The sequence below is a fragment of the Equus caballus genome, chromosome 8 (assembly GCF_041296265.1).
Source record: "Equus caballus isolate H_3958 breed thoroughbred chromosome 8, TB-T2T, whole genome shotgun sequence".
Taxonomy (NCBI): Eukaryota; Metazoa; Chordata; class Mammalia; order Perissodactyla; family Equidae; genus Equus; species Equus caballus.
The window spans coordinates 24,694,629-24,716,735 of record NC_091691.1 but is presented as its reverse complement, the minus strand read 5'-3'; the positions used below and the strand labels follow the sequence as shown (position 1 = coordinate 24,716,735).

The 22,107-nt window shown below is 49.3% G+C and overlaps 1 protein-coding gene and 1 long non-coding RNA gene across 3 annotated transcripts in view; both read right to left on the bottom strand.

Moving 5' to 3' along the window:
* Positions 1–12: 12 nt before the first annotated feature.
* On the bottom strand, positions 13–11,991 carry LOC138915313 (uncharacterized). The gene is made up of 3 exons (XR_011421115.1): positions 11,456–11,991; positions 1,723–1,831; positions 13–687 (listed from the first exon to the last, which is right to left on the bottom strand). It is a non-coding gene; the product is annotated as an uncharacterized lncRNA (long non-coding RNA).
* A 1,935-nt stretch (positions 11,992–13,926) lies between these two features.
* Positions 13,927–22,107, bottom strand: part of BCL7A (BAF chromatin remodeling complex subunit BCL7A) — a 29,097-nt gene continuing 20,916 nt past the window's right edge. The window contains exons 5-6 of one of the 2 annotated variants that reach the window (XM_023647211.2): positions 20,146–20,267; positions 13,927–16,816 (exon numbers count right to left, since the gene is read on the bottom strand). In XM_023647211.2, the coding sequence (XP_023502979.1) occupies positions 16,745–16,816; positions 20,146–20,267 (194 nt within the window). In that variant the 3' untranslated portion in view covers positions 13,927–16,744. Of the gene's footprint in view, positions 16,817–20,082; positions 20,268–22,107 lie in introns of both variants that reach the window. The other variant, XM_023647210.2, reaches the window with a different exon arrangement.

Below are 22,107 nucleotides of genomic sequence, written 5' to 3'. Positions count from 1 at the left end.
CTGCCAATCTTCCTCTTTTTGCTGAGGAAGACTGGCCCTGAGCTCACATCCATGGCCATCTTCCTCTACCAAGCGGTGCCATGTCCACACCCGGGATCCGAACCGGTGAACCCCAGGCTGCTGAAGTGGAACATGCAAACTTAACTGATGCACCACTGGGTGGGCCCCTGTTTTCTTTTTTATGCTTATTTATTTTTTCTAATTTCCAAAAGAAACAATTATTACTTGTATTCTTTTTTGTTTAGGAGTGTACTCTATTTCTCTTTGGTTTCTTGACACAAAAGACATCCATGTGGGAGGATGTATACTTTTTTTTTAATTAAAAAAAATGAACATCAATTCACTGGGAGAAGATAACCTCTTAAGGCTGATGTTGCAAACTGGCAATCCGTGGGCCATATTCGGGGCACAAACATACTTCGTTAATCCTCACCATAAATTCCTAAAAAACTGTATTAGAGAAGAAATAAGACTGGAGGGAAATCACAGTTAAAACTGCAGGAAGCAGAGGACCACCACGAACGAGATCTGGAGGAGGGCGCTCCAAGCTCACAATCAATGGCTGGAAGAAGGTCTCAGGGGCAGTTTTCCAGGAAATGTGGAAATGCTCGAAGAGGATCTAGGCTGATGGCCCCCACCTTCCTTCCTCCTGAATAGTGGGCAGCGACAGCAAGTGCACAGAGGGACCTGGAAGGCAGTGCCCCGGAGACTTAACAACTCCCGGGAAGGACAAAGAGCTCCCACACCCAACAAGCCACAAAGACACAGAACCTGATAAAACTGCCGTCTCTTGACCAAAAATCAGAAGCAGCACTCCGTTGTCATCAAATCAGCAATCAGGCAAATACGAATTCCCAAACGCATGTGTTACGGGCCAGCAAAAGCCAGCAAACAATTAAGGAAAGTCAGCACTCTGGAAGAAAGCTCCCTGAGAACTAACGCGTGAAGGGGAAAAGTTAACAAACAAAAGACTTTAAAAATAGTAGCCCTAGGGGCTGGCCCAGTGGCGCAGCGGTTAAGTTTGTATGTTCCGCTTCTCAGTGGCCCAGGGTTCACCGATTTGGATCCCGGATGCGGACATGGCTCCGCTTGGCACACCATGCTGTGGTAGGCGTCCCACATATAGAGTGGAGGAGGATGGGCACGGATGTCAGCTTGGGGCCAGTCTTCCTCAGCAAAAAGAAGAGGATTGGCAGCAGTTTGTTCAGGGCTAATCTTCCTCCAAAGAAATAACAATAATAATAATAGCCCTAGAAAGAATATGGAAAATTCTGCATGCGTTAAGCAACAACCCATTATGGGAAAGAAGCAAATAGAGGTCTTGGAAAATACATATAAATATAAAATTATAATTTTTAAACAAGCTGAGTTGAATAGCAAAATGAACAAGGTTGGAAAACACAGTAGTGAGCTAAAAGAGTAATCTGAGAATTTCTCCCATAAGACTGCCAAAAGGATAAAGAGAGGTTAACTAACATGGAGGATAATCCGAAAGTCCCAGGACCTGCCTGATAGTTCCAGAAAGAATGAAGAAAGTGAGAGAGAGAGAGAGGAAAAAATAGAGAGAGGAAATAATCAAAGCAGCAATAAAAGAAAATTTCCCAGTGCTAAAAACACAAGCCTTCTGTATGGGTTAGTATAGGGTGATTGTGCTGTGAAAACAAACCATGCCCAGATCTCAGTGGCTTAAAACCACAAAGGTGTGCTTCTGGTTCAAGCTACCTGTCTATAGGCTATGTGTCCATCGCAGGTCAGCAGGGGGCTCTGCTGGTCATAGTCACTCCAAGACTCAGGCTGACTGAGCAGCCACCATCACAAATGTTGCCCATCACTGTGGCAGAAGGGGAGAGAGCTCAACAGGATCTTGCATTGTCAATTAAATGGTCTGGCCCAGAGATGCCGTGTACTCACAACTCATTGGCCAGAAACAACTCATTGGCCAGAACTAATCACATGGCCCCACCTAACCACAAGGGAGCCAGGAAGTACAATCTGATCTGTGACCAGAAAACAGACAGCCAGAAATATTTGGTGAATGGCACTGATGACCACTATACCTTTGGATTTCAAAGGTCCCCATAAATGCAATACTATGGATGACTCTCAAAAGTATTATGCCAAGTAAAAGAAGCCAGGCTTAAAGGGCTGTATATTGTTTGATTCCATTTGTATGACGTTCGGAAAAGACAAAATCATGGGGACAGAAACCAGATCAGTAGGGGCCAGGAACTGGGGGACAGTGGTCTAACTACAAAGAGAAATAAGCAGACTATTTGGAGTGATTAAAATATTCTGTCTCCTGGGGCTGGCCCCGTGGCCGAGTGGTTAAGTTCACGCGCTCCGCTGCAAGCAGCCCAGGGTTTCGTTGGTTCGAATCCTTGGCGCGGACATGGCACTGCTCATCAAACCACGCTGAGGCAGCATCCCACCTACCACAACTAGAAGGACTCACAACGAAGAATATACAACTATGTACCAGGGGGCTTTGGGGAGAAAAAGGAAAAAATAAAATCTTTAAAAAAAAAAAATATTCTGTCTCCTGATTGTGCTGGTGGTAACACAACTGTGTGAGTTTCTCAGAATTCATAGAAATGTACACGTAAAAAGCGTGAATTTTACTACATGTAAATTACACCTCAAAAAATCTTGGCAGATAAAAGGTTAAATGGCTTTTGCATCCATAGGCCATATTTGAAAGAATTACTAGAGGTTGTTCTCCAGCAAAGTAGACATTAAATTCAAGTAAGAGAAAGATAGGGGACCCAAGAAACAGTGTAGAGCAAAAAAATAAAATAAAATAAAACAAAATGGAATTTTTTAAGTTACAGTTTTTAAAGATTTTTATAAAAATAAAATATAGAGTTTTTAAAAGTCCACTCATGTTAGAAGGCTTATAGTTAAAAACAGTAGTCTCCTCTGTGGCCCACACATACTCATGCCTCTTACTACCTGACCAGAACTGGTCATACAGCCCTACCTACTGCCTGCCTGGAGGTAACTGCTTTCAAATTTTTTAGTTATTTCTTCTAGTATTTATCTCCAGATTAAAACCTGTATATTTTTTTCTAGAATCATCAATTTCAGACATCATCTACTGACTTACGTTAGAATGATTTTACTTTGCTTTTTTATTTATACACTTCTTTCCTCCCTCATCCTACAAACATAGCTAAATCATATCTTGTTAAATTCATACCAATGTTTTTACTATTTTGACCACAAAAATATTGCGTGCTCTTAAGTCAAGTTGTACATTATGATTTCTTTTCCTTTATTGTTGAAATTTTTGATTTTCCTGGAGTTATCAGCTGCCTTAATTTTTTCCCATTTGCTTAGCTTTCTTTAAACCCACAGTTTAGGACTTTGCACATCAGCCAATAGCTTTGTTACATATCTCTCAATATAATTCTCACACAGTCAGCCCTGTCAGATCCTATCTGTCTCAATTTTCCCCTCTAACACCCTTTGTCCTAACCATATGGACCGGCTGTTCTCTAGGCCTAACACATAGCTATTGTCCTGGGACCTCCCTTTATCATCCTGGAAATTTACTTCATTTCTTTCTTGCTTGCTTTTTTTTTTTTTTGAGGAAGATTAGCCCTGAGCTAACATCTGCCACCAATCCTCCTCTTTTTGCTGAGGAAGATTAGCCCTGAGCTAACATCCATGCCCATCTTCCTCTACTTTATATGTGGGACGCCTGCCACAGCCTGGCTGGATGAGTGTTGTATAGGCCATGCCCAGGATCCAAACCTGCAAACCCTGGGCCGCTGAAGCAGAGTGCATGAACTTAATCACTATGTCACTGGGCCAGTCCCTGTACTTCATTTCTCTTGTATCACAGCTGCTATTTCCTGGATCTCTTGTCTTTGTCTTTCTTGATGTACTTCCTTGTTTTACAGGAGCACATCCTCCAGAAGTCTCTTCAGAAAGGTCACAGGAAGCAGAATTTTTGAAACTTTGCACAACTAAAAGTTATTTTAGGGGCTGGCCCGGTGGCACAGCAGTTAAGTTCACACGTTCCACTTCAGCGGCCCAGGGTTTCACCAGTTCGGATACCGGGTGCAGACATGGCACCGCTCATCAAGCCATGCTGTGGCGGGAGTCCCACATATAAAGTAGAGTAAGATGGGCATGGATGTGCGCTCAGGGCCAGTCTTCCTCAGCAAAAAGGGGAGGATTGGCAGTAGTTAGCTCAGGGCTAATCTTCCTCAAAAAAAAAAAAATTATTTAATTTTACCTGCACACATGTTGGGTAGTTTGGCTGGGTAGAGAAACATAGGCTGAAAATCACTTGCCCTCTGAATTTGAAAGGTATTGCTCCACTATTTTGTAGCTTCTGACATTACTTTCGAGATACCCAATGTCATTCTTTTTTTTTTTTTAAGGTATGGTTTTTGGTGAGGAAGATTGGCCCTGAGCTAACATCTGTTGCCAATCTTCCTCTTTTTTTTTTTCTTCCCAAAGCCCCGGTGTGTAGTTATATATCCTAGTTGTAAGTCCTTCTATTTCCTCCACTGTCATTCTTATACTGTCTCCTTTCTCTGTGACCTGCTTTTTTTTTTCAGATTGGCCCTGAGCTAACATCTGTTGCCAATCCTTTCTTTTTCTTCTTCTTCTTCTCCCCAAAGCTCCCCAGTACATAGCTGTATATTCCAGTTGTGAGTGCCTCTGGTTGTGCTACGCTGCCTCAGCATGGCTTGATGAGCCGTGCCATGTCCGCGCCCAGGATCCCAACTGGTGAAACCCTGGGCCGCTGAAGTGGAGCGCATGAACTTAACCACTCGGCCATGGGGCCGGCCCCCCAGGATCTGCTTTTCTCTCTGAGAACCTTACAATCTCCTCTCTATCACTGGTGTTCTGAATTTCATGATTATGTGCCTTGGTGTGAGTCCTCTTAACATTAATGGGCTTGGGTAATCCAGGGCTCTTATAACATGGAGGGTCATGTCCTCATGCTAGGGATATTTTGTTATATTATCTAGTTATTTTCTCCCTTTAACTTTTTCTGTTGTCTCTTTCTGGAACTTCTATTAGATGTTGAACTTGCTGAATCAACTCTAGTTTTATTGTATTTTCTGATTTTTGTCTCTTTGACTTACTTTTAGGGAAATTTTACAAAAATTAAAATTTTTTTTCTTAGAAGTCTTTCTTATCTTCAAGTGTTACTTCATATACAGAGCATCCTGTTCTTGTTTCATGGGTGCAATATTGTCTATTTCTCAAAGAATATTATTTGAGTCTATTTGAAGTTATCTTTTGCTCCCTGCACTGTTTGCTTATTTTTCTTCTTCTCCTTCTTCTTTTTTTCCCACTAGTATGTTTTGAATTCTCTCTTCATGTGGAAAGCTTTCTAAAGTCTGGATGCCAGGGCCGGCCCTGTGGCCAAGTGGTTAAGTTCATACACTCTGCTTTGGTGGCCTGAGGTTCACTGGTTTGGATCCTGGGCACAGACCTACACACCAATCATCAGGCTGTGCTGTGGTAGCATCCCACACAGAAGAACTAGAATGACTTACAACTAGAATATACAACTAGGTACTGGGGCTTTGGAGAGAGAAAAAAAAAGAGGAAGATTGGCAACAGATGTTAGCTCAGGGCCAATCTTCCTCACTAAAAAAAAAAAAAAAAAATCCAGATGCCCATTAGGATGGCTGCTAGGACCAGTGTACGTGACAGAAGCATGGCTCGTCAACCGGCAAGTCAATAGATGGCCAGGCAGCTTTTAGGTTGGAGACTCCTAAATGTCAGAATCTGAAGGCTTTCTCTCTGGGTGGTTCCAATCACACAGATGACCTCCATATGCCTTCTGGGAGGGTATAAGCCTGGCAGCTGATTCTCTGGGGCAAGGCCAGGGAAGGGGGCTATGGTCTTGCTGTTCACTCTGCCCACTGCCACTAAACTCCCTGCTTGCAGCCTCTGGCAACGCACTCCCTGTACTCCTCCATGCCTACTGGCCCTGAGTCTGAACCACTCTGAGTTAATTTCTCCAGACACTAAACCTGTCTCCAGTGGAAGTCAGCCGGGACTGTGCAGGATGGGGGGTGGCAACCTGGAGGTCTGACTGTTTCATATACAGACTTTCAACCAAAGCCCAGTTTTAGTCCTCTGCTTCCTGCTGTACTTGATGCCTCCAATTCCTACATTTTCTGCGATTCCAGGAGAGGACTGACCTGCTTCTCATTGGGATCGACTTCCGCAGCACTTGGGTCTGAATTTCCTCCACTTTGCAAAGTTCATTTCCGTTCCTCCCTCCTCCTTTCACTTTCGTATATTGTGGTTTGGGGCTCTAGATGTTGCCTTATTTCACTAAGCATTGGTTTTCTGCTTCTGCTTCTTATTTTCTCGTACTTTGGGGGTGATTTTAGAGAAAAAGAAAGGAGTGAATGTCTTTACAATAGTAAAAACTAACATCTGAACAGTTTTTTAAAAATGTGACTTGCTTGCATCTTAAAAACCACAGGATTTTGTATAAATATGACAGTGTTAGGATCTTCTTGAACTATCTGAAGATCTGACAACACTGGGCTCTTACTACTTCCACATGGTAGAGCCTGGAGCTAAGGAGCGATTAGCCCCTTTAGACACATCCTTTGCTCTTTGGCTTTCCACAGTCCCCACCACTCCCTATTGTCCCAGTGTGTTTTGCTTATTTACATTACCTGCCTGGTTCCTGAAGGCATGTGAGTTTGAAATCCCTGCTAAGCTTCATTATTAGCTGTGTGCCCCTCAGTGGAACAAGTTAGTGGAAACTTTTTCTACTGTGGCTGTGGGCGAGAGGAGACAGCCACAGGAGAGGTGAGGGTTACAGAAGGAAGAGGGCACTGGGGATCAGACTGATGCAGGAGGAAACTGGAGAAGGTCAAAGGGCGCTGGGGCAAAACTTTCACAGTTTGGGGATAATTAATACCTACTTCATAGGGTTGTCGTGAGGATTGAGTGAGGTCATATATGTAAAGTACTTCAAACGGTGCCTGGCACATAGTTCGTGGCACCATGTTGGCTATTATGATTTTTGTTTTATTAGGGTGTGATTTACATGCAGTAAAGTTCTCTTGTTAGTGTACAATTCCATGAATTTTGACAAACATATACAGTCGTGTAATCACCATCACAATCAAGGTACAGACTATTTCCAACGCTCCCGCACACACACGCGATTCCCTCATCCCTTTGCCGTCAGCCTCTCTCCCCATCCCAGCCCCCCTGGCAACCACTGATCTGCTTCTTGTTTTGCAGTTTCCAAAATGTCACGTAAATGGAATCCTTCAGTAAGCAGCCTTGAGCCTGGCTTCTTTCACTGAGCACAACACGGCTGAGACTCCTCCCTATGGTTGCGTTCCTGTGGTTCATTCCCTTTTATTGCTGTGTAGGAGTTCATTTTCAGAATGTATCACAGTTGGTTTATCACTCATCAGGTGAAGGCCATTTTAGTTGTTTCCAGTTTGGGGTGGTTACAAACGAGGCCACTGTAACATTCATATACAGGGCTTTGTACATTTTAATTTCTTTTCAGTAAATATCTGGGAGTGGTGCCAGGCTGTATGGTAAATTTATGTTTAACTTTGTAAGGGCCTGCCAAACTATTTTCCAGATGGCTGTGCCATTTTACCTTCCCCGCAGCAGTGCAGGGGTATTCTAGTTATTCTGCAGCCTCGCCAGCACTTGGTGTGGTCTATCTTTTTAGCTCTTCTGGTGGGACTGTAGTGGTATCTCACTGTGTTGTTTTTTTTTTTAAATTTTATTTTTTCCTTTTTCTCCCCAAAGCCGCCTGGTACATAGTTGTATATTCTTTGTTGTGGGTCCTTCTAGTTGTGGCATGTGGGACGCTGCCTCAGCGTGGTTTGATGAGCTATGCCACGTCCGCGCCCAGAATTCGAACCAATGAAACACTGGGCCGCCTGCAGCGGAGCACGCGAACTTAACCACTCGGCCACGGGGCCAGCTCCTCTCACTGTGGTTTTAATTTACATTTCCCTAATAACTAATGATGTTCAGCATCTTTCATGTGCTTATTTTCCTCCCGTATCTTTTCTATGATGAAGTGTCTATGCAAATATTTTGCTAGGGTGTTTTTGGGTGGGGGTGTTTGCTTTCTTAGTATTGAATTTTGAGAGTTGTTTATATATTCTAGATCCAAGTCCTTTATCAGACATGTGTTTTGCAAAGATCGTCTGCCAGTCTGTGGTTTGTCTTTTTCATTCTCTTAACAGTGTCTTTGGCAGAGCAGAAGTTTTAAATTTTGATAAACTCCAATTTATCAATTTTTTCTTTTATAGTTAGGGTTTTGATGTCATGTCTAAAAAGGCTTTGCCTAAGCCAAGGTCACAAAGATTTTCTCCTCCGCTTTCCTCTAGAATGTTTAGAGGTACATTTTGGTCTACCATCCGTTTTGAGAGAACACTGCAATAAGGTGTAGGGTATGGGCTGAGGGTCCTTCCTTTGGCGCCTGGATGTCCAATTGTCCCGACGTCAGTGGTTGAATATTGGCAATGATTATTTGCACTCTCAGGATTCCCAGAGTTCCGGGAACTGGGGGTCAGCAAGGGGACATCCTGGCCCCACACATCCCTCCAACCTAACAGCTGGGGCCTGTCGCAGTCTTTTGCCGGCAGAAGATTGGTTTCAGGTCGCTTTACCTCCTCTCTCTCCTCCTGAAATCTCTTGTATAAAACAAACCATGAAAGGGCAGGGCTGGCTTAGCAGTCTGGCAACGTCCCTTTGAAAATAAACAAGTGCAAAAACTGAAAGGCAGCGGCCATCTCGGGGGACCACTTGGAGAAACAGTTTGGGGCCGGTGCATCCGCTGCGCGTGGCTCTCCTGCCCCCCGCCAGGCGGCAGGTCGGATATAGTAAAGCCAAACAGGATCCCGATTGCCTCAGATGTCACCTCTGGCCAGGGAGATGCCTGACACCTTTGCAGGGAGAGGCCATGCTGGTGGGGAGCATCTGATCGTAGCGGGCACCGGAAGAGTTCTGTGGCTGAACAGCCCTTGACAATTTGCACAGCCAGCCTCACACCCCTAATGGAAATTGAGGCACAAAAGGGTGAAGAAATAGATGCCTGTGGGTTTGGGATTTTTTTGAGCTTTATTGAGGTGTAATTTACATCCCATAAAATTCACTCATTTTAAGTGTACAATTGAGCGAGCTTTACTAAGTTCACACAGTCGTGCAATGATGCCCACGATCCAGATGCCCCGAATCATTCCCTCCTGCCTCTTTGCGGTCAAGCCTTGCTCCCAGCCCCAGACAACCCAGGCTCTACCTTCTGTCTCCATAATTTTGCTTTTTCTAGAAATCTCATATCAATGGGATCATAGTCTGTAGTCACAGTGGAATTTCAAGCCAGAATCTAACAAGGAAGCCAGAGAGCCAGGACAGTGAGCACACCTGCACCGAGGGCTTCCCCTACCTGCTGTGTCACCTTGTGGGCACCTTTGTCTCTGAACCTCAGTCTTCACATCTTTAAAATGAGGCTACAGGGGGCCAGCCCTGTGGCCGAGTGGTTAAGTTCATGCTCCGTTTCAACGGCCCAGGGTTTCGCCAGTTTGAATCCTGGGCGCCGACATGGCACCACTCATCAAGCCATGCTGACATGGCATCCCACATGCCACAACTAGAAGGACCCACAACTAAAAATACACAGCTATGTATCAGGGGGCTTTGGGGAGAAAAAGGAAAAATAAAATCTTAAAAAAAAAAATGAGGCTACAAACTAGTCTCCCTCTCAGGGTTGAAGTCAGGGTGAAATGAGGTCTCGTATCTTGCATATTCATAATACTCCATGGAAACCAGAAAGAGACCAAACACCCCACACAGGAAAATGGGTAAAGTACATGTCGGGTCCTCACTGCATGGGATATTCTCCAGCACGGGGAAGGAATGGACTCCAGTGACATGCAACACTGATGAATCTCACAAACATCATGTTGAGTGAAAGAAGGCAGGCACAAGGAGCACAAACTATATGATTCCATGAACATTAAGTTCAAAAACAGGCAAATGACATCTGCGCGGGGAGACATCAGAGTAGTGGTTACTCCTCTGGGCAGAGTGACAGGAGGGGTCCCATCCTGGAGGGGGACTGCTGGGGGTTAGTAATATTCCGTTCCTTGATCCAGGTGCTGGTTATGCAGGTGTATTCAGTGTGTGAAAATTCATTGAGCTACACCCTTGCACGTCAATAAAAATTCAGTTAAGGGTTGCATGGTGCTTGGCACATAGTAGGTAATCATGATGATTGTTATTCTCTCAGCTACATAGAGTTTCAACAGCAAAGTGTGTTCGAGTGTGGGGGTTGGCAAACTTTTTCTGTAAAGGGCCAGATGGTAAACACTTTTGACTTTGCAAGCCATACAGTCTCTGTAGCAACTACTCAACTCTGAGGTTGTATCGCAAAAGCAGCCAGGGGCCATATGTAAACTAACGGCCGTGGCTGTGTTTCGATAATACTTTTACAAAAACAGGCGGCGGGCCGGATGTGCTGACCCTCCGTCTGGTGGAAGAGGCTGGGTTCCAAAGCATCCTTCACTGAGTCCCTGCAGGCCCCTGCTCAGTTACTTCCCTGGCCTCAGTTTTCCTACCTGTAACATGGGGGGGCTGATCCCTGCCCTAAACTACCATTCAGGAGTTCAAATGAGGTCAAATGAGCTCATATCCCAGAGAGCCCTGAGGGAGAAAAGAGCAGGATTTGAGTCTCTTGAGATTCCTTAATGCAAAGCAGATTGTTATTTCTGCCAAAGTCTGAAGAGAGGAAGCCATTGACCCCAAGTCACCCCCTGCCTCCATGGGCACCAGTGCATCCCAGAGGAGACAGGACCCACAGGCCTGGCACCGCATCCTGGTCCTTGCCTCCCAGAAGCCTTTCCCCAAGAGCCTGTGGAGGGACAACAGTGGTGAAGGAGAGAGACTGGAAAAATGAGTCCCCAGGGGCCTGTTCCTCTGAGACCCGGGGACCAGAAGCTCCCTGCTTGGGTCTGCTTAGTAACTGAGCAGCCAGGGCCTGCGGTGGGGACGTGCTGTCAAGTCTCCAGCCCTTCCCTCAGCCAGGAGTGTCTTCCCTTCTGCCTGTTTCCTGGTGGGCTTCTACTCACCCCATAGGGCATGACTCAGGCCATGGCCTGTTTGGGGCACGCTGGGTGGATAACTCCTGTCGATCATTTGAGGGAGAGGCCAGTCTTCAGAGAGCAAAGTGGCAAGCCCAAAGCAGCTGGGGGTGGGGATTCTTGCCTTTCCCTGTGCCTCATTTTCTAGGAGCTGAACTTCTGGAGTCTGGATATATAATAGTAATAATAGCAGCTAACATTTATTGAGATCTACTATGTACAAGGCTTATCCCAAGCACTTTATATGTATTAATTCCTTTAATCCTCCTGACAACCTGAGTAGGCACTATCATTCTCCTCATTTTACAGATGAGGAAACAGGGGTCCAGAGAGGTTAAGATACTTACCTTAGATCACCCAGCTCTGAAGTGCTGGAGCTCTGAGGATTATAGAAGAGGCTGCTTCAGAAGTCCAAAACAGGTCCATGTTAACCTCTGTTTGTTCCCTTGTCCTCAGCTGTGAAACTTCCAAGTCCTTGTCACATGGAGCATGGAAAGGGCAGCAGTGTGGAAAGGGAGAGAGACACTCCCTCCAAGAGAATGACACCAACAGGAGTCAGAGCTCCCATGTGGGCAACCACCCCTCCTTCTGGATCTGTCCAGGAAACACTCGCAGTCCTGGCAGAAAGGGGTGGGAGGTTCCAGGGGGAAAGACTCAGTGAAAACTGACCTAAACCGTCAAGGGCATTGATGGGCTCACGAAATCAACAAGTTCAGGAGGGCTGGCTTCAGGGCCGGCTGGGGCTGCGGGCTCCAGCTCTGCTCTCAGGAAGCTCACACTCACCATCTGTCAACTCTTTCCTGCGCCCGCTCCATTCTCAGGCAGGCTCCTCCCCACACTGGAGCAAAGGTGGCCCAAGGCTCCAGTTTAACTCCAGCGAATACTCTAGCAGAACTCTTTCCCACAGTCCCTGCAAATATCTCAGGGCTGACTCTCACTGGGCCACATTGGGTCATGAGAGCATCCCTGACCCAATTGCTGTGGCCAGGGGAGAGCCTGGGGTGGGTCACACGGCCGCCTGAGAGTGACAGAGAGTGGGCGAGGGCGACCCCTACTGGAAGAAGAGGGGAATGCAACTGGCAAAGAGCTCTGTCTACTGAGCCTCTGGAGGGAAATATGCATGGGGGGCGAGGGGTGGGTAGACATGGCCTTTAGGGTCTGCACATCCCTTCTCAGCCCAACCCTGGACCTCCATCACACTTGTTGGCTTGGTCTGGACTTGGACCTGAGCTTTCTCTGCCTGCCTCTCCCACCTGACCCCACCCACTGGGCTGCAGCACTGATTGCCCTCACATCACCTGGGGGTACACGGGTCCTCTTGCGAACTCCTGACATCCTGCTTGACCTATTGTCCCAATCCCCTAGTTGTCCTTCCCCCACCTCCAGTCTGGCCTTTTCCAACCATGCCATTCACTGGCAGTACCATCCCCAGGCCAGCAGAGCCCTGGCTCAGAAAACCTCCAGCCACTCATTAGTGTCAAGGAGAAACGAGCCTCTTAGCCTCACACCTGGGCTTCCTCCACCATCCTAGGAGTCTCCCTGACCCCCGCCATCAACATGCACCTCTTCCCTAATTCCAAACTGTGCTGGGCATCCTGGTGCACCGGCTCACTTACCTGCCTAGAGGGAAAGGGTCAAATTTCAGTCAATGTTGCCCAGGGCCCAGCACACAGATGGTGCTCAACAAATGCCTGTAAAACCTACATTTCCAGCTCTCGTGCATGACTGCTCCTTGACGAAGGGAGAAATGAGAGAAGTCAGACAGCTCCACAGAGACAGACAGGGAGCTGAAAGAGACAGAGAAACCAGGAGGGACACAGAGGAAGTGAAACAGAATGACAGATCCAGGGAGGTGGAGGCAAGAGCAGCCAAGAGAAAGGGGGAGATCCAGAGAGACGAGTCTGGGAGAAGGGGACCTTCACCTGGAGACCCAGGAAACAGACACACGGGGAGGACAGAGGAGAGCGAGGGTGTGCCAGCTACAGCATTTTTTTGTTAAGCAAACAAGGCCCCTGTGATTTGTGTTTTGTCAAGCTGAACTTTCTATATCAGGAATTTATTTGGCTGAGCAACCAATCCTGGTAAAACACTGGAACACGTTTAAAAGGGTGGGGAGGAGAGTCAGACAGAACAAAAGGGCAAGAACATTTGCCTCTAGGTGGGTGAACAGAGTACGACTTGGCACAGGCATGGCCAAAACAATCATCTCACCCACTCCCCGGTGTAGGCAGCTCACCAGGCAGGCTTCAGGTGGAGGAGGAGGAAGGGAGACTGGACAGGGAAAGAGGAGAAAGTCCACTCGGGGGAGGGAGTCTGAGCCGAGGGAGAGAAGTGCTCAAGTTGCTGGGAGGGGAGAGGGCCCTGGGAAGCTTCTGGCTCTGGCCTGACCACAAGTCACTAGATGTCAAGACAGAGTAGCAATCCACCCGTGGGCGACCCCTCAGAGTCCCTGCCAGAGGCCAGAGCCTCCTAACGTCAGGGATGTGGCAAACTGATGTCCAGGTCAGGAACCCAGGCTGGGGGTCGGGTATGGCTTTTCAACAGGGGCTCTGACTGGCTACATGACTCGGGCAAGCGACAGGCCTGCTGCTACCTCACTCACACAAGGTGGCTGACAAGGCTGCCCGCAGCATCCAGCTGGTGCTTAATGACAGCAGCTATCATGACTGTGCAAGTCCCTGTGTGCAAGGAGCTTACAGTGTCCTTATAAAGCCAGGGCCACACAGCCGTGCAGGAGGGGCCAGAGCGGCCGGTGAGGGACACCCTCCCTAACAATCTGATTTTATGCTTTATTATAACGCTACGAAATCACATGGTGTTCATGATTTGAATTTTTTTATTTTCTGAAATGGAACCATTGTACATTGTACAAACCATATCTACCGATGGAATAAATAAGTGAAAAATTATACTGCTGTACAACACACCAAAAAAAAAAAAAAAATCAAGAGGAAAATAAATTCGGTAATGGTGAAAAAAGGTCTTTATACCTCTAACCAGGTCCTTGGCCATAACGAACATTCCAAACCATGACATCGTTTGTGATGGGAGGTCACCACCCTATGAGTCGGTCAACTGCCTTCCGGGTTATGGGTTAAGTGCCAGCACTTTGTGGAATGTGTAGCCGCAGCCTCCCCAACGTCAAGTTTTGCGGGGAGTGAGTTTGCCCCGGGAGCCCTTTCGGCCACGGGGCCAGTGTCCCCAGAAGGCATTCACTGGGCTCCTGCCCCTGGCTCGCCGGCTGGCGGTCTGAGATTCTGGGGTGGGGGGAGGGCGAGGGGCGCAGGGCAGGTGGGGCAGCGGCCCCGCGGGGCGGGCAGCGGCGGGGCGGGGAGCACAAGTGGATTTCTGCAGTAAATCATCCGTGTGGAAGGCCTTCCTGGCCAGCAGTGAGTGCAGGGCCGCTGGCGCGCTGCCTGGCATGGTGGTGGCGGGGCCCATTTGGTCCCAACCACTGGCCCATTCCTACCTTCAGGCACTTCAGAGAAAAACTAATGACAGCCTCGGCATCATGGATGGTGTCTTCATCCTTGACCGTGTTGACTCCCCTTGCCTGCCCAGAGAGGCCACCGCAAACAGAAAGGGCGCAGGGGACCCTGGCCACCTGCTGTTTCCGTGGACGAGTGTGTGTGGTTCTCCTTCAGCTGTCTTGGTTGCAACCTCTCGTTTCCCAAAAAGAAATGGAAATAAATATCCAAATTCATCTTTCATCAACATGGAGTTTTGCTGCAAAGGAAAAAGTTACTCTAACTACAGGATCTGGAGGTAACACCGCCTTGAGATACGCTGAGAGGTAACGCAGGACACAGTTCTCCACAGAACTGACCGCCTGAGGGGCAAAATTGATAAGGATTTTTTTTTTAAGACAGAAAGCTTTCGGCATCGCTAACTCCAACATTAAGATTTTCAAAGTTTTTTTTTTTTCTTTCCCTTATTTCAGGAGACATTTTTGCATGAGGTATTTGAAATTCAGGAACATTTTGAATTCTTCTTGAAGTGCAGGAAATAGATTGGCTCCCTTTAAAAAAATAAAGAGCCTCACCCTCAGAAACTCTTAGAAAATGGAATCTGGCAGACACTTCCCATGGTGGTCAGGAGAGAGATCCACACGTCAAAGGTGGTACCTGAATATGCACCAATTAGCCAAAAACAAAACAAAACAAACAAAACAAAAATCAACCGATAAAACCCGAAACCCGCCCCGCCCCCCACACACAACTCAAAGGGAGTTGGAACTCCAGTGCAGTAAAGAAAGCTCAGGAAAAAGGTTAAGGTCTGAGGAGTCCATACAGGAATTAAGAGCAAACCAGGCCTCAGAACCAAACAATTAGGCAGTTCGTACAAGGGGGCATCTCCATTTCAGCGAGAGGAAGCTGTCCCAGCACAGGCGGGCAATGGAGGTCGCGAGGGATCGCCCCTTTCTGGAGGAGTGCAAAGCTTTCCAGCTTCTTGGTGCCTTGTTTCTGGCCTTCAAGGCCAAACCCTCAAGGCCCCGATCCCCTGTGGGGACCGTCGGCACATCCTGGGAATGAGACCCGATCTAACTGTTGGCTCTGAGAGTCAGGAACAGTGCAGAAGCAAGTGGATTTCAGCCAACGGCCGTCTCGCCTCCCTGGGGCGGGGCTGGGGGCGCTGGGGGGCAGAGGATGGCAGGTTGCTGTGGATTTGAAATCCAAGCAACGTCCTACGAGAGAAGTTCAGCACCAGCTATTCCTGCCACCTGCTCCCAGCCTCCTCAGCCCTTTTACCGTCTGAAGGAGACAATCCTGCAGTCAGCCACAGAAGCCATTTTGTCTTCGGAGGTGTGAGAGAAAGCGGTATGGTGGAGGCAGAGGGTGGAAGTGCCAGAACCATCTAAGGGCTCTGTGTGTCTGTCTGGGCCGCTGTGGGCTTGGAAATACCAGCCTCAGATGCCCCGAGGAAGCGAGACCATACGGAGTGGCCAGCCCTTGGGGACAGTGCCCTGACATCTGAGACTCCCTGGACCCTGGAGGCTGGTGTTGCCCCCTACCCAGGGCTCAGGGTACGTGGAAGTCAGGCGGCCTCGGGCTCTCCTCCTCCCTGCCTGCTCCGCTCCGCTCAAAGGTCCTGGGGCAGGGAGGGCAGGAGGACGGTGACAGCGCCCACCGGAACAAAACCGAGAGGGCACTTGGCAAAGGGAGATGCAAAACAACCAGGAAAACGTGCCAGAGGTCACCTCAAGGGCACAAGGCACAAAAAAAGAAAGCGGAAGGAATCGGTTGAACAGTGAAGAGCCCCGACGAAAAGCAGATTCCTGATGGGTACCACCCTCAAATAGCTTATATCGTTAAATAGAGAAGTGGAAAAAAAACAATACAGCAGCAACACAAATGAAATCTTGGCTTCAGAGACAGTGTGCAGACACTCCTGAGCTGTCGGCCCCGCTTCCCAAGGACAGTCACTTCCAGACTCGAGTGTTTTGCTTCACAGCAGAAAGTTCTTCAGTGTCTGAGAAGTCACGCCGTTCTAGGTTTTCTTGGATTTGCACTTGGTAAACGTGAAAAGTTAGTAGTTCTGTCTGCACCCGAGAGGAGGCGCTCGGGTGAAGTTGTTCTAGAATGAAGCCTGCTGATGTATCTCCCGTGAAACGTGGGTCGGAGGACTGACCTCAGCGTCTACATGTCCTCGGAGCTCTGTTGCGAAGCCTCCAGTTTCATCTTTTTAGAGGGCGGCACTCCTTCCAAATCCTGGGGGGCAGAGAAAAGAGGAACGCAGGTTAACAGGCCAGGAGGGCCATGGAGGCCAGCCGTGCGGTGACCGTCAGCCTGGGAAGGAACCGTGGGAGGGACCCCGCGGCCCGAGCGTGGACTCCAGGAGGTTCTCGGACCTACGGGGAGCCTCAAACCCAAACTGCTCCTGTGTCCATGCAGCCCCGTGTCACCCGGGCCCCACCTGTCCCTGCCACACCAGCTCCCTTCCAGGTCTCCCCGACATTGCCCTCTGGACCTCTAAGCCCTCCCTCCCTGCACCCGCCCAGCCTGGAGCAGGTGTCCCCATTATCGATCTTCCAATCTGTAATTAATTGCGAGGGTAATCGCAGTGGGGTACAAGTTTCCAGTTTTCCTCTCTGAGCTCTAAAGCCGTCTCCTGAAGGCCCAGACCAACTTGGTCAGCACGGGAAATGTCCTCCAGGGCTCCGCGCAGGTGCCTGGCCTGGGCAGACGCTCAGCACGTGCCGAAGGTGCAATGCGCATGTTATTCTGGGGAAAGGGTCTGCAGTGGTCACCACATTCCCAAGAAGTCCCATGACTCAAAAAAGAGGTTCACCACTCACTCCGCCACCTCTCCCTTGACCTTCCCACCTGATCGCCTCGGCATCTTGGACCTAACCCATGGCGCCGCCACCAGCCTGGGGTAAAGCTGGGCAGTACCTGGAGCCCCTTGCTCCCGCTCCCACACCCAACCTAACAGCAAGTCCGTCAACTTCGTCTGCGAATACCCTTGAGCCAGCCCACCTCCCCCTCGGCCCACCGCCCCATCCACACAGCCCTCAACAGAGCCCAAGCCATTTCCCCAAAGGAGAAATCATTTACAGAACACAAAACCTGCCAACACTTTCCAGCTGACTTCAGAACAAAATCCCAACTCCTCACCAGGCGAGAAGGCCCCCGTGCCCACTCTCTCTACCTCTCTGCCCTGATGGCTAGGCTCCAGCCACCTGGCCTCCCCTTCTGCTCCTCAGGCTGGCTCCCGTCCCCAGGCTGGGCACCTCTGGCTCCCTCGGCCTGGAAAGCCTGCAGTCCCAAACCTGACATCTCTTCCTTCAAGTTCCTGCTTGCAGCCCCTTCCTCCCCGCAGACGTGACCCAGCAGAGCGCTCCACTCCTGTGGGCTTCGTTGCATGCCTGTTCTGGGTCTCCTGCGGCTCCTGCTGTGACGTCGTAATCTGCTGTGTCTGCTGTACCCTGGCTGTGTCTCTGCCCCCTCTGACCCTATCACAAGCCCCATGAGGGCAGGGGGGACCTCGTCTGCTGATTCACCGAGGGGTCCCTAGTATCCAGCATAGCGCCCAGTACACAGTGGGTGCCCAATAAATGTTCAAGAGAGACCCCGGGCCTTGATGTAGGATGGTGCGAGTTTTCCGTGGCAGACCCCGAGGGCAGGTCTGGCAGGGAGTGCTGCCTGTCTCTCCTCCCCCTTGTTCTTATAATGCAAGCGATGCAAGCTCAACAGACGTGACAAGAGACAGTGGGCCACCTGCCTGCCGAGGAAGGTGGACCCTGTTCAGGAGGGGGTCCTTGGCTTGCAGGGCACTTGGATGGGGGGACACGATGTGGGCCTGGGAGTGGAAGCTGGAGAGAGGTGAACTGCTCTGCGTAAGGCACGGAGCAGGAGGGAGAGAGGGAGGGAGGGACGTGGGAATGAAGGAGAGACCTGTGCACTCAGGACAGACGAGCAGGGAGACGGGACACAGGAAACCTCCTGATACTGGGGAACGGGACCTTTTCTTCCTTTTTAAACAGGGATGGCCGAACTTCAGTGTCAAACTGTTCATTGACTGCAACGCATCCTCCATCTTGCTCACAAACCCAGCAGCTCTGTAGATGAGCGTGCGTGTCTGTGTGTGCATGAAAACGACGGAGGAGGCCCAATTTCAGGCTGGGTCCCCTGGAAGCAGGAATCAGAGGTGGGGGGATGCGAGAACGACCGTTTCAGATGTCAAGGGCAGAGCATTAGATGCCCCCAGGGTGTGGATCAAAGTTTCAAGCTGACCTTTCCTCTGCTGAGTTCAGGAGGCCAGGAGACCCCAGCTGACATCTTGGTTTTATAAACTATACCCGAGGCTTTGATTTTTATTTTTAATCAAATGGACTCATGCTATGCCTGAAGCTCTGGGACTCGCTTTCTCATTTCACATTGCAAGAATATTTCTTTACTCTCCGTCTGTACTTGGGTAAACCACACTCTTTATAGCCACACACTAGTCTGTTTTATACACCGCCCCAGATTCAGTTAACCAGTTCCCTTTCGACAAACTTAGGTTGTGGGCGATTTCCTGCCACTGCAAACATCTTTCCTCAATGCTCCCTCTGAGTCATGGGACCTTTGGAGGAATGTTCCGTGGATGAGGGGAGCTGCGGGTCCACAGGTAGACATACGTCAAAGTCTGAGAGACACTCCCCCTTGGGACGGCCTGGCTCAAGGCTCCACAAAGTGCAAAACAAGTCCTGCTGTGTCCTGCCCCTTCTCTTCTTTCTGCTGCTACTTGACAGTTTCTCCTGAAAATACTCAGCAAAATGGGAACAGTTTTATTAGTTGAAGTCTTGAGACCTCTGAGGCCCCACTCCTCTTTGATGAGCACAGAGGGCTGACACGGAAACATCACAGTGGTGGCCGAGGCAACACTGGGGCATCTTGTGTGTCCAGCTCCACACTAAGTGTGCTCCCCACATTCTCTCGTCTCATCCGCACCGGGCCCCAAGACAGTTCTGTGATCCCACTTTGGCAGCTGCAGACAGGGGGGCTCAGTGTATGCTAAGTGAAGGAGCTGGGATTCGAACCTGGGACATTTGTTCCTATCCACTGGGTCATTTACTTCTGCACTGTCTGATTCAGACCAGATTCTGACAAACAGTGATCACCCAGAAAGGTGCCCAAGCACGGGAGCATGGTCAGCTGCAAAATTCCAATGGGAGATTCACCCAGCAGTTAGGTTTCTGAAGACCTGTCTTCCCAGCTCTAAGGGGAGCTGACTTTGGGTCACTGAGACCACGCAATGCTTTTGTGGACCTGAATAAACAAAGCGATGAAGCTGAGGCTGGGATAAAGGACCCTTCCTCTTCCTACACCCTCCCCGAGGGCCGGGCCCATGTGTCTGGTCCTTCACTGTAACCCCAGCACCCAGGACAGGATGCAGAAGGACACTCATGAGTCCTGCTCAATGAACACACGAAAGTGCCAATCATCCAACGAGAAAACAACAAAACAAAATAACAGAACACCTTTCAACGTACCCCCGACACCCCAGCGGGCTCCCGGCCGATCTGGCTGCCCCTCTGAGACCTCGATCGAGGTACCTGAGAGATTGTGGACGTCTCTGCAGCTAGCCCCGCGTCTCCAGATGGCTGCCGTTCGACTTTTTCTGAACTGTTCATCGAGTTTTCCATTGAAGACTGTGAATTCTGCTCATCAGAAGCATCTGAGGGAAAAGCAAGACGACAGAAGCTGTTTTCAGACACATGAGATGCGGAGCCAGATGGACCAATTACTAAAAATACCTGGAACTGGGTAGTTTTGTGGCCAGGCGGTCTGTCAGGGCTGCAATGAGCTGGGGGGCTTGGGAAGCCTCTTTCTTAGTTTTTAGGGATGTCGTTTTAAGCAGCCAGGCCACACGCGGGCCCTGGGGCCTCCAACCTTTCCCTGCACGCCCATTACTGCCCATTACCTGCCAAGCGCCCTGAGAGGACATCTAAAGGATGCTACGGGCTTTGCGCTGCGTGCACCTGGCGCCCTCTGGTGGACACAACGCGCTCCAACCATCATGGCTGCTGACTCCTCCCTCTTCCATTACAGAGCGCGCATTCTCCACCTGGGGAACCCGCAGCCGCTACCCGCCCCCGTGTAAACATTTCTTTCAATAATATGGGTATTTTTCTGATCGTCAGAGCAATGCCTGATCATTGCACGAAACAGAAAATACAGAAAAAAATTAAGCAAAAATCACCGATTATTTCACACCACCCACAGTGACCACCACGCTTACATTTTAGAGGATTTATTCCCATCTTTCCAGATGTTTTCCCCCTACATGCATATAATTCTCCGCTCTCCGAAAACAGGGATCACACAGTATTTTAGAAGAATTTGTCTTGTCTTTAAAAATTCTCTGAATACAGGAGCATGCAAGATGGCTGCACGGCATTCTATCAACAATCACTCAGCGAATCCGGTTTCGCCAGATATTTGGGCTCTCTCTTATGCCTCAGTCTCCCTGGTCCACCCACCACGCTCCTTCAGCAGAAGGAAGGTGCAGGCCCTAGCTGGCTGTATGAGGGGGGGCGGCTTTGGAAGTGAGGAGCCGTGGCTGTCCTGAAGCTTCTTTTGGGCACAGAGCCGGGGAGCTCATAGAGAGGGCAGGAACATCCCCCCCAGGGCTCCGCTCCACTTGCTCTCAAGGCCCCAGCAAAATATGTCACCCTGATTTTTAAAAAGTGCACTAAAATACTCAAGAATGCCTTACTTTCTGGGGTTTCTGAGGCAGTGGAGTAACAAAGGGGAAAAAAAATCCAGGCTTAAGCTGTAAAGTGAGCAAGCAATATGGGGAAATGGGAAAAGTTGGCAGCCCTCCAGGGCCTGAGGCAAGAGGGGAGCAGGGGGCTGAGGAGCAGGGCAGAAGGAGCTGCAGGACCCTCCTCCCAAGGAGGCTGACCTCCCAGCCCATGCACCCAGGTGGGCAGCCCTGATCTCTCGTGGGCGGGCAGTGCCAGGAGACCTGACTCCCCACCAAGGTCTGAGCTGGGTTTTCCTGCTGCCACGGGGAGGGTCAGGGGTTTGCCCTCACCAGGGCTGCGCTCCACCTACAAGCTGGTGTCTGGAAAGACACAGGGTTTAGAGACAGATCTGGGTTCCAATACTGCCCTTGCCTCTCGTTTCCTTTGGGCTGGGGTGCTCAGTCTCCAATCCCCTGGCCCCTGAAAAAACCAAGGTTGACAATAGCCACCCTGTTGAGTCACTGTGAAGAATAAATGAAATGAGAGGGAAAGTACCCAAGGAGCAAAATAACCCCAGGCGAGAGTAACTGAGGGGTTATCTGGGGCAGAGAACCAAACTCCCCAAAACCCGACATTTCTTTCATATTTTTAGTTTTACCTTTAAAACCCATGTTAACGGCAGTTCCTCAAAAAGTTAAATACAGAATTACCGCACGACCCGGCAATTCCACTCCAAGGTACAGACACAAAAAAACTGAAAACAGGTCCTCAAACTACTACTTGTACACAAATGTTCACAGCAGCACCATCTGCAACAGCCAGAAGATG